Source organism: Falco naumanni, chromosome 8, assembly GCF_017639655.2.
Source record: "Falco naumanni isolate bFalNau1 chromosome 8, bFalNau1.pat, whole genome shotgun sequence".
NCBI lineage: Eukaryota > Metazoa > Chordata > Aves > Falconiformes > Falconidae > Falco > Falco naumanni.
Genome location: NC_054061.1, coordinates 11900119 through 11914963, shown reverse-complemented (window position 1 = coordinate 11914963; position 14845 = coordinate 11900119). Strand labels below are relative to the sequence as shown.

General features: G+C 43.4%; 1 protein-coding gene across 1 annotated transcript in view; it reads left to right on the top strand.

The window, feature by feature from the left end:
* UBTD2 (ubiquitin domain containing 2) overlaps positions 1 to 11885 on the top strand; it is a 61103-nt gene extending 49218 nt beyond the window's left edge. Inside the window, exon 3 of the mRNA XM_040604489.1 lies at positions 5652 to 11885. Within this exon, the coding sequence (XP_040460423.1) occupies positions 5652 to 6049 (398 nt within the window). The 3' untranslated portion in view covers positions 6050 to 11885. The remainder of the gene's footprint in view (positions 1 to 5651) is intronic.
* The last annotated feature ends 2960 nt before the right edge of the window (positions 11886 to 14845 follow it).

The window sequence follows — 14845 nt, the reverse complement described above, 5'->3', positions numbered from 1 at the left end:
AAGTTTTTCATTAAAAAGGGAGGCTGAAGAGGAGAGCTGAGCTGTGTTGTGTAAGCAGTTGTGCTGTGGCTTAGGAGACAAGCGTGTACCTTTTATAAAGACTTTGTACAGTAGCTTTATGGTAGTTTAAATTTTCATAGCCCATGGAAGTTTAGTATGGGAGAAGCATGGGAGGGGGTTTATATACCTAGTTTATTATCAAGTGCTTCATCCATACCATTAATGATTATAGGCGCTTTATTGTTCTCCATACATGGTGCAAGGCACAGGCTTGCACGAGTACTCCCACGCATTGCCCTCCAGAAAATGGGAGAGCTACAGTTACAAACTGCAGCATGAAGCCATTTCAGTCGTCATTAAGTTATACAGGGTTTAATGTGAAAGAGATTTTTTTTTTTTCTATTAACTCCTCCCAGTTTGTGATGGCTGTAGGTGAGCTGGAACAAACCACGGCGTGTTTTTACTTGCTTGTCTCAACCCTGTTCACGTACTGAACCCTTCACCACTCTTGCATGTTATTGACGTCAGTACACGCTTGTTTTTTTCTTATAAGATCCTGTGTTTCCCAGCTGTGACCAGGAACCAGTGACTAATAAAGATGAAGATATAGTTCAGCTTTTCTGCTTCAGTCATTGCTCTCTAGGAACTGCTGTACCGTAGGACCCAGAAGAAGATCCACTTGTTTCTGATGCTCACAATGAATTTCAAGCATTAGTGACCTATATTGGATTCAAACCAATAGGGTACAGGTGAAAGCTCTACTACTGCCAATTTATTCAGCAATCCAGGCTCAGCTTGGGTTTGGAATGGAGCTTTTCGGTAAGAAAAACAAATGAACCAGCTGTTCCTTGGGCAAATGTGTTATACACAGACACTTAAGCTCCTTAAATTAGTTAGACTCATTGCAATGCTAGGTTTTGTTTTGTGTCATTTTAATTTCTCTTCCTGCATCAAGTCTGTCTGGGGGAAGGGAAGAAGAGATGGAAATCTGCTCAGTTCTTAAGTTTTGGGTGTTTCTAAGCAATCCTCCTCAAAACTGCTCAAAAATCTTAAAAGAGTAAAAGGCACATCGTGAGCAGAAAACAGGAAATTTTCTGCTTTTTCCTGCAGAGAGTGTGGTATGCACCTTTAAAGAAATATCCAAATGCCATGAAAATGCATTAACTTTTTATGTTCTTAGATGAGTGTGGTCATGTATGCCTGACTTCAATAACTTGTGTGAAAGTTTACCTCCTTGTCACTTAGGTCTCTTAAATTGTTAGTCCTTTCATGTGCAGAAGGACAGGTAAGTCCAAACTCTGAACTAGCTAGGGGTGGAAGCAGTATCTCAGCCAGTCCTTTTTCAGTCTTTTCCCTTACCAATCCAGAGAAATAGCTTCATCCTAATAATCTTAGCAAAACAAAGTTTTTATGGCCTGCAAGGCAATTCATTTCAAAGTGTTCCAATTCCATATGCTTGATGATCACATCTGCTTATTTTCCCAACCAAGAGTCTCAAGCTGTCTCCTACCTGGATAACAACCAACGAGAAGCTCTGCCTTGCAGCTCCTTCCAGAATTCCTTAGTCTCTAGGCTGATGTTGCTTTTGAAATATTAAAATAATTCCATCTGCTGTGGTTCTAGCATCGTATTATCTGTTCTGTCTGACTTGAATCAAGCCTATAAAATTAACTCCGTAACTGTTGCAGCATCGATGCTGAATGATTCTAGAGCTTGCTTGACAGTGTAAGTCTTTAACTGGGCAATTTTCAGAATAATGAATCAGTCAACGAGATCCTCAAAGCACTCCTTAGATGACTTGCCATGGCACCTTAATTCTGAATGATAGGAAGTTGGAGAGGATTAGGATTTGGGGTGGGTAGGTTGGTTTGTTGGTTGGTTCTGCCATTGACTTTCCTCAAAGGCGGTTCTCATACGTCTGCCAGGATTTTTTGCATCCAAGTTTGTTAAAGCTATGTCAACATCTAGAGGAGTATTTAAATACACAAAGAATACTCAAGTATATGAAGTGTTGATAAGCTTAACTTGTCCTCTCCTCAATGTTGTTGTAAGATCTTACAACATCTTGATCCAGTGCCGCCCATCCTCTCTGCTGCTTTCTTCCTGAAATCTGCTCCTTTTGCATGGTTTCTTTGTATGATCCAGCAGTGAAAATTCGAAGTACCGACTCACCCTCTAGACTTTGTCACCTGAACTTGGTCTGGTTGCCTGATGTGGTGTCCAGCTGCAGGATCTGGGGAAGGAAGGGGCGGCAGGGAAGGGAGAACCTGTTGGAGTGGGGCTGCAGGGTGGCTGTCCCCGTGCAGCATGGGGCACCCTGCCTGCTGCAGAGCACGTGCTGGCAGGGGCGGCTGCAGGGCTGCCTGCCTGAACTGCAAAACCTCTCTTTTGTGTTGCTTTTTCCTTTGCTGGTTTAAGAGAGGCTGCATCCTTCCTATGCTGTAACTGGCTGGTGAGGACCCTGGTTGCCGAGGTAACAGAGAAACCTAAAAAAAATATTTTTTTTTCCTTTTTTTTTCCCCCTCTGTGTTTTCTCATAAAAGCTTGACATTCCTTTTGTGTACCTTTCTGCTAAATAACTTGTGTGGCCCGAGCTGATGTACCTTGCAAGAAGAATCAGAAACATGCTTTTCAATTATAACAGCAAAATTACGAAGGGTTTTGTAGTTTGGATGTTTAATTTCCCGCATGCTTTGCGCACTGCATAAGGGACGCTGCAGCGAGTGCCTCGGTGAAGAGCTGCCATCTGGCTGGTGAGATAGGCCTTGCCGTGGTGGCTGTGGGTGATTCAACCGCTTTCTCCCTTCCTCTCCGATAAGGGAATCACTTAAAATACCTCCAGACTCACCACGTCTTCTAGTTAAGACGTTCAGTCATCATTTCATTTTGAACTCCAACCAACGTGAGACCCCTTAACATTCTTCTGCCTTTGACTTTGTTGGCATTTACATCTTGAAGGTTGTAGCAGAGCCTGATGCTCTCCAAAGATCACTTAACCAAAATCCTCGTAAAGCCCCTTAGGAATTACCTGGCTGAAGAGGACCGGGCTGTGTGTGCGCAGCTCCACGTCTCCTTGGAGGCAAGGACCAACACCTTCTCATCTCCTCCTTGGAGCTCCGGCTTGGCCTTCCGTGGGCACCGTGTGCCGGTAAGGAGGTAGTGCCATCATAAAGTCTCTTCTGCTCACAAAAGTCACCATCTGTGCTTTAATCAATACATTCAGGCTTGACAGCCATTGAGTGGTAGGTAATAGGACTTGGGAGTCTTTGGGATGTTTTTACCAGCATGAGTGGAAGAACGGGATTACCAACCAGTGAGGTTTATGGTAACCTGTTGTTACATTAACAATTTGTTGTAAACCGTTTCTCAGCCTGGGATGGGACTATGCGGTTTTTATTGGCAAGAGGTTTCCTCTACTGTGTCTTTTGTTACTTTTTTTAATAAGACAGACCTCCAAGTTAGCTGCTGTTTCAGAGGATATTTTTAATATTGCTTATCTGATTATGATTAAGCATTCCGGTGTTTATAGCATATGCTTTGACCTTGATGTTAGTTCAGCTGGGCAAGGATATAAATGATGAAGAAATTCCTTAGCTAGCTTACCCCATGGTATTTAAAATTAACTCTTTGATATTCTGTCCTAAAATAGGAGCACTCTTTTTGAGATAGACGGCTTTTAAAGAAAGGTACAGGTTTAACTGCTCTAGCTAAATTTAAAGGGTGTTGAAGTTTGGATATTTTTTTATTTCTTTCCATCAAGCTGCATCTTCTTGTTTCTATGAACTTTGATCCAGAATTTAGAACTGTGACATTTACTAAATAGATCAGGCGTGCAGAATGAAATGAACGTTGTAAAACCAGAACTGAAGTATGGGAACTTCAGACTTTAGTCTGTAAATCATAAAGTACTTGTTTTGCTCTGAGATTCATAAATGATACAAGACTGTAATGAGTGCTATAACTAAATTTTTCTGGATTTCCTTTTTTTGTTTTGTTTTTTTCAATAAATCTCGGGGCGTAGCTGCCTTGGTGCTACCTGTACAAACAGAAAAGCCTCCAAAAGCAGCTGCATCTAAACCATTGATCTTTAGCCAAAGATTTTCTCTGTGTGTTTTCAACAAAAACTATCCTTAAAAAAAAAAAGGGGGCGGGGGGGGTGTGCTTCTGTCTAAAAGAAAGATGATTTCCAGCTCAGTATGCTGCTGTCATAGTGGGCTGAGTATATCCCCAAGTTATAATTTTATACAGCAGTAGTTTTGCTGATCAAATAGCAAAGTTTAAGACCACTCACTGTCAGCATGGAAAAAACCTCCAAGAAAAAAAAAAAACAAAACGCCCTTAGTTTCTAACAAGGAGCCGTTGGGTGTTGTGCACAGAACTGCCGAGTCAAAGAGTTTTTTTAAATATTCTGTAGCTCAAGGACTTGGCTCCTCTTCAAACATTTCCAACTACAAAAGGATGGGTAATCTTGCAAGTGAGTGTGCCCCCTCTAGGGGCAAAATTGTGGAAATTTGTTACAGCAGGTAAATTCAAAACGGGAGAAACGTTCGCTTGGAGTGAATATCTGAGGGTTTTTATCTCCCAGTGAGAAGGAATTTCTGCTGCAATTTAGGATGCAGCTTCCTCAGCATCTCTGTTGCCTGGCTCGCTGCAAGAGGTGACGTGTGCTGTAGGCAGCAGGGCTCTGCTTTCATCCGTCTCCCACTTCAATTCTAAAAACATTAAGAAAAATGTGCTGCTGCTTTTCCAGGGTAGTTCTTGAATTTTCTTTATAAAGCGTGTCTCATACTGTGGAAAAAGTCAACTTGTATTTGTTCCTTCGGTAAGTGTTACAAACCTTGAGCTGTTCTGTGCGCGTTGTACCATTTTGGTGAGAAGGAATCACTGCCCAGCCATCTTTAACTGGGCACCCAGATTATTCTAAACAACCTCCTGGGAGTCTAGGGAAATAAAAAATCACTCCTGAAACTTCAGAGCTCTGAATGTGGGAGTTAGAGATGCTGTGCAAATACAAAGTATGTGCTGGGTGGCGTGCTGGTGGCGACACCGCGCTCCGTGCGGAGCCACAGAGTTGTCTGACTTGGGTGGTCATGTTTGTTTGTTCTGGCAGTGCTCGCTAAAACATGAGTCCTATATGAAACCATTTCAGCAACTTTTGAATGTTTGAGAAGTTACAAAATCTTCCTTTGACAGTGGTCTTTTGCCTTTGGTCTTTGCTATTTTGCCTTTTCACAGCTCAGGTTCAGGATCATGGAATTCATCCAAGTAGCATTTTCGGGGTGCGCGTGTGCTCTGATCCTCAGGCTGTGCTACTGGAGAAATACTCCTCTTCTAAATGACCCGTGGGGAGAACATCCTTCTCCCTCATCTCTTTTCCAGCTGCTTTTGAAGTTTATCCCGGTTTATCTGGAGGGAGGGCTGCGTTTCGCTTTAGGGGGTGCTTTTAACTCTACCCCAGGTTTCCATACAAAAACAAGGTGAAGCAATTTTTAATGAAAACTTGAGAATTTTGTATCAGTCCTTTAAAAGCTGAATTTGGACCTCATCACTGGGATACTTTAACAGCAGGGTAAATGCTTCCGAGCATGACCCCTTGAATGTTAAACATAAAATGCATTCATACTCATTTTTTCCCCTCTTATCTCCTAAAGGTGCTCTTACAGAGTGTTACGATGAACTGGGCAACCGGTACCAGCTTCCCGTCTACTGCCTCGCCCCACCTATCAACATGATAGAGGAGAAGGGCGACCTGGAGACTCTGGATATTCCTGATCCCCCACCCAATTCAGGGCATGAATGCCAGCTTCGTTTGCGCCTGTCCACAGGCAAAGACCTCAAACTCATGGTCCGCAGCATGGACACGGTGTACCACATGAAGAGACGGCTGCACGCGGTGGAGGGAGTGGAGCCAGGCAGCCAGCGCTGGTTCTTCTCGGGCAGGCCGCTGGCAGACAAAATGAAACTGGAGGAGCTGAAAATCCCAAAGGACTACGTGGTGCAAGTCATCGTGAGCCAGCCCTTAGCAAATCCCACCCCAGTGGAAAACTGATTTCTGCTTGTTTATCGATTCTTCTTTCCTCCGTCTCTGTCATGGGGTTTGTTTTCACTGCCCTCTCTTCTTTTGGGTTGTCCTGCTAATGGATTGGTTCCAAGAAATGACCAGCAAAAATTCCATCTGTGATGGAGATCTGCAAAAACAAAACATAAAAATGTAAACTGGCCTTTGGGGGTTGCCTGATCTCGTATTTAACACAACAGCAAACAGCACAGGGCAAGGGCAAAGGAAGGAAGGGGAAGGAAAAAGGGAGGAGGTACAAAGAGGGAGGGAAAAGATGATTGTTCACTTAAACAATACAAATTCGTAATGATTCTTGAAACTGTAGGTGGTGTCCTGATCTATAGAGCCAGAGCAACAGAGAGCACTTTTATTTAAAAAAAAAAAATAAAATTTACTAAAAACTAGTCAGTTTATAAAATTTCATATCAATCAGCACCACGTACAGTTCATGCAAGAATCGCAGCTGCTCTGGGTGGGCCCTGCGCTGTTCGCGGGGATCCTTCCTGGTTTGACCTAACGCAAATGCTTTGCCAAGGCACAGCCAGCCCCAGGCAGCGGAGCTGGGCGAGGGGCTCCGTCTCTGTCCCGCGTGCACACCTCCTGGTGATGCTCAGACCAAGCAATTGTACATTCCAAGATGGCAACACAGTCCTGTGCCACGGCTGGCTCCCGAGCTGGGAGTGCAGCCCGCTGGAGCCTTAGGCAATAACTTATCAATGTATACTCTCACGTACTGTACTGTAAACTTACTGGCCACAAGACTGACTTAGCCTGAAGTTTACTGGCTGACTGGCACCTGAGTACTTGCCTGCTGGATACTGTATATCACTCAGATCATTAAAACAGGCTTTGGTCAGGCTAGCGAAGGTGAGCTCAAGTTTAGGTGCATCCCCGTTGTCAGTTGGCACTGGTGTAATAGGTCCGGGTTAAACTGCAGTTGCACCCAGATGCAACGGATTGCAGCTTCCCCTGCTCAGTTCCTGGAGGGCACAAAGCATGGGAGATGGTAAGGAGGACACAACAGCACATGGTTTTCAGCTTCTCGTGTGAGTGTCACTTGAAGCAGCAGCCGGTCTTGTAGCTCTGATGACTCTCCAGCCAGGGCAACTGGAGGTTTCCTCACCACCACGTGCCTGCAGCCCAGAGCGTGACGGCAGTGTTTCACAGCCAGTGCTTTCCCTTCAGAATGTAAGAGGAGCCCGTTCAGCAAATGACAAATCCTTTGGTAGCCTCAGAAATCTGAATCATTGTATTTTGGGCCAAAAATCTAATTGCTTGTTCCCTCAGTTAGAGATGCTCTCTGGCTGCTCCGCACCCCTGACTGGTAATGCCTTTGGTTGAGATCAAACGCCCTGTTCCTTTTAAACTTGATTTCTAATTTGCTTGGGTTTTCAGCCATCATTGGAATGACTTCTTCCAAAATCGAATGTGCTACTCGGGTATGAATAGCATATTTTTATTGGTTTCTGTCTTCCCTCTCTGAATCATTGGTCTAAAGCTACAGTTGTCCCAGGTGTGTCTTGTCTGCTAGTGAAACTGGTGGGTTACACTGACAGTTTTAAACTGGTTCATTTTGCTCCTTCATGAATTGTATAGAACTCAGTTTCTCGGACTCAAAGTGAATTCTTGCTCCGTGAGCATCAGCATAGAGCTGGAAGGATCAGAGGTCACCTGTACAACATCATGTGTTTTTCCCAGCAGGTGGAAGCAGGCACAGAATTTACATTGATGGATGGAAAACAGATCCACATTCTATATGCATTTCCCACCCTACCCCAAATGAGTATAGCTTTCTTTTTGGTCCCCGTGTTGCTGGAAAACCGTAGGCTTAATGCAGCTCCTTTAGCCCCGGTTTGGTGCAGGATGACTGAAGTGCAGTGGCAGAGCTGTGTGAAGGAAATTTAACTCCCTGTTCTCATATACACCAAAGTGACTTGGTTTTCTTTTTTCTTTTTTTTTTTTTCCTTGTTAAAGATGAAATCAAAGCTGATAAATACTAATCTGTAACAAAAATTTTCTATTGTGAAGGCTTTTTTTTAAAGACAAATGTGAGTTACTATACTGGGTTTTTGCAGCCAGATCTTTTGCATTCCAGAGGGGAAAAAAATATTTGATATATAAACAACTCAAAAAATCTCTTGGATTTTCACTGGGTAAAAAATGTTTCATGCCAGGAAGACACTGTTTGTCTCATAAGACCTAACTTACATCTCTGTGTAAATGGTCTTTACGGTAACATTTCCGTGCAGTCGCTTCTGGAAGGGGTGGGTGTGTGTGTGTATCGTGATAGATTAAGGGAGGAATAAACCAGAGTAACAGTTCTGTAACAGTGAACACTAAAACACTACTTTTTTTTTTTTTTGAGGATACATTTTGTTGATTTTTTTTCTATTTTCATTCAGGCAATTGTCACCATGTACTGTTTTTGAGATTACAGTGTAGGGTCTGGGAGAACTCCTTTTCCCTCTCCCCTGTCTTAGTTGGAAAAGGTTCAGTTTTATTACGCCGTCGTAGATGACCATGTCTTATATTAATTGCTTGTGCATCAGGGGGGAGGGTGATGATCTGAAGGCCATGTTGTGAGTGGGCTTTGAGTAGAACAGAGAACTGATTCATGAAAATACTGTTTTCTCTAATAGTTTCCCTCTTGTCACTTAAGCACATACCTAAAACTGAAAAGAAAAAAATCAATGGTAAAATGCTTTTATAGCTGAAAGTGGAGACTTTTCAACTTATTCTTCAACCAATGACAGATATACCAAGCACATACCCTGATGGAAACAAATTTTACAAGATTTGTGTTAGGAAAGAATTCTAAGTTTCAAAAAAAAAAATATTAGAATATATATATTAAAAAAATACCAGCAGTGAAGGCGTACAGGGATACAACAGCATGTTGACTAACATATCCCATGTACATAACTAGCAGTTGCAATATACATTGAGAGACCAGTCATTTCTGACTCTGAAATGCCTTGTCTTTGTCCTACAAGGTGGTCTTCAGTGCAGATGCCGGTGCAGGGGGCTCCTGTGGGTCCTTGGGGCAGAGCAGGGCTCCCCCCGTGCCTGGAGGTGGGGGTGGGGGGAGGCTCATTTAATTGCAGAGCCAGGCAGGCATGGCTGAAGTGAGACTAACCAAGTACTAAACCCTCGTTTAGCTGGCAGCCCTGGTGAGGAGGACTGGTGCAGGTCTGCATTGTGGACACCAGTGGCTGCTTCCAGGGAGGATGGACAGAAGCACGCTGGTGTCTGCATCTTTATTTTGCAGCATGGAGTGTGTGTTGAGCTTGCAGCTCAGCGCTGCTGGCAGCGTGTTGCCGTGCCGGTTGGTGTGCTGCCCTGCACTGTGTGGTGTCTTGGGTATAACTGGCGCAATGCAACAGGTTTTTTTTAATGCATGCAGCCATGAACTGCAGTGCTAAGTACAGACAAGTAAGGAGTAAAAGGATTTTCTTTTTTTTTTTTTTTTTGTTAGAGCCATCTGTCCTTTGTGTCATTCCTGATTAGCTCTGGCTATAAACTGATGCCAGTAGGTAACATTTTTTACCATGTTAGTGACAGGTCTGTTTGATGCGATTCAGATTTTTATACTCTTTATTGTTGCTTCTGCCTGACCCAGAAGTAATAACCTAGTGAAAGTTCACACTCCTGAACAGCTTGAAGGGCAGAGAGGCATGAACACACATAGTCTGCTGGGGCAAGAGATCTCCAGAAAAGCTGCAGGTACTGTAAAGACGTTGCTTGGTGTGCTACAGAAGGATGCTCAGGGTCATCTTCCACAACCAAGTGACAGCTGCTCCTTCAGAGCATCCAGCTCCCAAAAGTTTCATTGACTGCCTTGGCTCTTGGTGCATCGCAGTTTATTGGTGTCCTCCACAGAAAATACAGCTTGGAATAGTGGCACTGCGAGATGTTTTTTTATAGTTTTCTGAAAGTCTTTGCTCCTCTGGATCTGGGAAATATTTTGGAAAACTAAATGCAAGTCAGCAGTGTAGTAAGCTGGGTTCTTTAATAGACACCCCAATGCTAAAAGCCGTAGTAACTACAACACAAAACCTCACCCAGGAGCAAGCAAACAAAACCCATCTCCTCTTTGCCTTTCACAGAAAGCTCCTAAGTTGCTTTGGGGAGGAGAGGAAAGAGGGGTTCATTAGAGCAACAAGGCAACACGTGGCAACGTGCATAACCTTTGGTAAAGCAGATGGTCAATTGATAAAATATTGCTGTAGTATGACATGCTTCTGCGTATATATCCATTGTTAGTAAATAATGTAAAAACTTTTTTAAAACTATTAAAAAAATTTTTTGTTACAATGGTGGGATGCTTTTAGCCATGGAGCTTTAAAAGCATTTTTGCTGTGTAAGTGTTGACAAATTGAATGCTGTATGTTTCTCCATTTCTATCTTCTTCAGAAGCATAAGTGGTAGCTACAGTTCTGTATGTTGATCTATATTTTACAGACTCTTTTCTATGTTACTGTACATACATCCAACACCCTGCACCTTATGCAGAGAATGTTTACATTTAAAAAAAAGAAAAAAATTTTGTTGGCTTTTTCACTACGCTGCTCAGCTCCTGTTATGTTGAAATGAAAGTAGTCTCAGTTAGAAAACAGGGCTTTTTTTTTTTCCTTTGCCCTTCACCACTTCCCCCGTAATTCTGAGTCCCTCTGGGATGATGGCTGGGCTGGCAGCTCTTGGACAGCTTGCACTTTCCTGGAGTAGGATGTAGAGGTATTTGAGAAAGGCATTTTTGCTGACTTGCTTTGGGTGGGGGGGGGATGAGCTTTGTCTGCTCTGCAACTTTCTTGGGAAAAAAAAAAATAATTGCTTCAAACCCACTAGATGTTAGTGGTCTGCCTTGCAAGTTAACTCAGCTAGGAAGCCTTGGAGTTAAACTTTCCGGCAATCGTGCTTCTGTCTTCTCCCAAAGAAGATGAATGTCCCGCTATTCTATCTGCAGCTACAAACACTTCTGTTAGTTAATGGCTGTATATACGAGTCTGCCTGCTTTGAGACTTTCCTTCTCATAAAGTGTTTTTGATTGCTCTGTTCTGCAAATGGCTCTCCTCTTCCATATTTCATCCGCTTAGATACTCCCTAGCTGCGTGTGTGTTGTTCTTGTTCATAGGAGGTGGAGCTATAGCTCTCCTTCCAAGGGACATAAATGCCACTGAGCCTACAAAAGTCAAATGTTTGGAAGATGAGACGTAACCAGCGGGCTTCTCACCGTGGACTTTGAGACTTTAAATAAACGTGTCCACTGGACTCTCCGTGAAAAAGTATGTTCCTGCCCTCCAAGCAGGACCGCTTGTTGGGTATTTATCCAGTAGAACTCTGCGTTTGTATATTTTACAGATCATTTGATCAGAGCCATGGGGCAAATAGAGAACTTAAAATCCTGACTCCTGCCTTAAAACTTTTAGTTCATCTTGAGCTCCAAAAATTCTGCACCTGCTCGTTCTCAAGTCCCTTTTCTCTTTAGGAAATTTGAGTCCAGTCAAAGGTTGGAGACAATTTAAGGAAATTTTAAAAGAAAATAAATTTTAGCGGATTGCTTTATTAAAAATAACTAACTGGTCTTGCATTGAAAACCCTATTTGTGCCTCTGTTAAGTCCAGGGAATGTTTAGAAAGTGGAGGTGGCTTTTGAGCAATGATTGAAATGACTGCATTAGCTGGCAATTTGTAAGACACTTGCTTTTCATATGCTCTGAGCAAGAGACTTCGGTTTGTGTCCTCTCTGCCTCATGGTAATGGCTTTCAAAGATGGCTGGTACCATCAAATTTGTACTTCTTGAATAAATATCTTCATTTTTATGGTAAAACTTTTTTGTATGCAGTTTGTTTGTGTGTGCCATGTAACAAACATTCATGTTACATAGGATAAGGTGCTAGATTTGGTACTGACACAGAAAATGCACAGCTCCAACATGCAGTGAAGCAAGGACGAGGGGATTCCAGTGACGTGACTGTATTTTTGCCCCTGTAACTTTTATAAAGTCTTTTAAAAATCAAATGTATGAGTTGTGTGAAACATGCTTTTTAACTTTTTTCCCCTCCCTGGCTCCTTCAGTCAATGGAGAATTCTATGCCAATATAAAGATGCTGTGAACATCAGGTAACTTCTAAAATGCATTATGTATTTTTATGTTGTACCTCTGTTTCTGGGTTGACATATCGCAGTAGCGTGTGCCCGTATTTTTAATCAACTGCAAAGCACAAGCAGGTCGTCTTTAGACTGTTAAATTATGTGATTTTATTTTTTTTTTAATGTAGGGAAGATCTTTTTACCATTGAGAGCAAACCATCATGAACTTCTCTCAGAAATGCTGTACAAAATTTCCTGTATTTAAAACAAAAAAAAGAGAATTTTTTTCACCCTGCATTTAAAAAATAAAAGTAATCCTGGAAATGCCATGCCTTAAGTAATAAACTCAGTGTTGTTTTCCTTTTTAATTTCTTCAGTAGGCCTTTTGATTCTGAGCTGGAGCTCTACAACTTTTTCATTACCTGTCTGATACCCTAGAGACATGTTTTGGTAATAATTTCAGTGTGTGACAATGTTTTATCTTGCAAATAAGGTGTGCGATCCATGGAGAATGCAGGGCCTGGAGATGTGCTCAGACCTCCAGCATGAGCCACCTCTGTGCCTGGCGCCTGCTGTCTGCAGATGTGCTTCTGGCTCCTTGCTGAACGCTGCAAAATAATGGATCTGTGTAATTGTCCTATAATTACATTAACTGACATGTCGTCTTAATTCAGGTCACCACTTTTGTAGTCTTGATTAACTACCTAAGGTATCAGAGGAGTAAGAACAGTTTTTTGTAGGCCACTTTGGTTTAATGTTGTTACAGCTAAACATTTCAATTTTTTTTATTTTTTATTTTTTAATCTTGGGATAATTTCACGGTAGAATTTGTGATGTCAGCTACAAAGAAGCGTGATTTTCCTGGAACTTTTTTCCTTTTATACATATATATATATATATGTTTTATTCCTTTAATATGTGTGTATATAATCTTTTATATATACATATTCCCTTTTTAATATGCGCATATGTAAAGTAACAGGTGCAAAGGCTTGTTTGCAGCCATTTGTTCTGACCCATGTGACAGCCCTGCTTCTGCCTCCTCCAGGATGGACAGGGAAGTTCTCAGAGCTGATGTCCTTCAGCACCAGGAGCGTGTAACTGCGTGTGATCTTTCTTTACCTAACTCCTAGCTGGGAAAAGTGTGGTCGCTTGCCAAGTAGTAAGAGGGATGTCCATCTCCAGGTGTTGCATGTGTGCATACGTACCCACGCCACAGCGAGCTGCCCTTGGTGTGCAGCTGTAGTGCGTTTTGGTGTGTATGAAGTGGGTTGGGGGATTCCAGGCTGACTGTTGACCGAAGGAAAAACCCCAAAAGGACGTGGATTCTAGGTCAAAACTGCACAAGAGTATAAATTTTCCCAGCCGCTGCTGCAAGCAGTGAAATCGAGTGCAGCTTCGGTGTGTGACCTTGGGGGAGAAGGCTGCGTATGTGTTCCACAGCTATGTGTTCTACCTTACGGTGGGTTTATTGCAAATTAACGTCATTAAAGTTTATATTGTGCCTGTATTTATATTTCATCGACCTGTATCTTGCTCTATGACATAGCATAACATGCAATGACGAGGGGGGGGGTTCTGCCCCATGGTGGGTGCTACAACCTGGCTCCTGGCCCCCGCCGACCCCTCCTTGCTTTCCGCTGGCTACAGCTGCATCCTGGTGTGACGTGCCCGTCCCACTGGGTCTGTGCTCCTGCGGACCAATGCTGCGTTACTACCTGGTGCTGGGCTCCAGGGACAGCACTAAGGGAAATGGTCTTTAACTGTGGACCCCATATTGGTGCTGCTGCTTTTGCTGGGGCAAGTGCCCTGGCCAGCGCGGAACCCCAGGGTCCCTCTGGATGCTGCAGGGAGCATCTGGCTGAAAGCTCAGGGTGGCTGGTCCCTCCAAACCTGGGTTAAAAGTATCAAGGTAACTTATGGAAAAGGCACTGAGCTCTCAGCTCTGCAGAGAATGGTTCTCTCTTTGAATAATCGCAGAAATTTGGGATTTCAGGCATGTAGTTTATTTTCTCAGGACTCGGAGCAGTTGCAAAGATCCAAGAGGAGGGATGCCGCCCTGCAGGCGTGCTGAAATCTCGCTGCATGGGAGGTCAGTGGTAGCACTTGGAGACTGGAATTTTCTTTTCTAATTAGTCCCTTATGGTGCAGCTATGCTGCTTCATTAGGGAAGCTCTCAAACAGCAGCGAGTTTGGAGGAGGGTCAGCGGAGCGATGTCCTGTGCGTAAGGTGAGAGGAGGAAATAAACGCACTGGATTGCTGTGCCCAAGGGGAAACAGTCAATACTGAGGAAAAGAAACTGAAATGCCTCTCTTGCTTTCTCTCCACATGGACTTAATTAGGTGGTTTTGTTAATGAAGCAAACAGTGTTTCCTGTGGCTGCGCTGTTCCTCACAAGCATGGCAGCAGGGATGCAGGGAGCTGCCCAAGCCTGGGGCACATAGGTGGGGGCTGCAGAGCAGAATGCATGGGAAGAGAAAAAGCTGCCAGCGTGAGTGGCTCCAGCCTCAGAGACCAGTCTGCCCATCTCAAACCAGCCTTGCTTTGTGTGCGTCTGAACGTGGCAAAATGGCAGCATTGAGGAGGGAAGGCTCTTGCTAAGCCAGTGGGTAATATAGGGGCGGGACAAGGTGGTCTCTAAAATAACAAGATGACCCCCATTGCAGGGTACGGGGAAAGGCGATGCTGACGTCAGG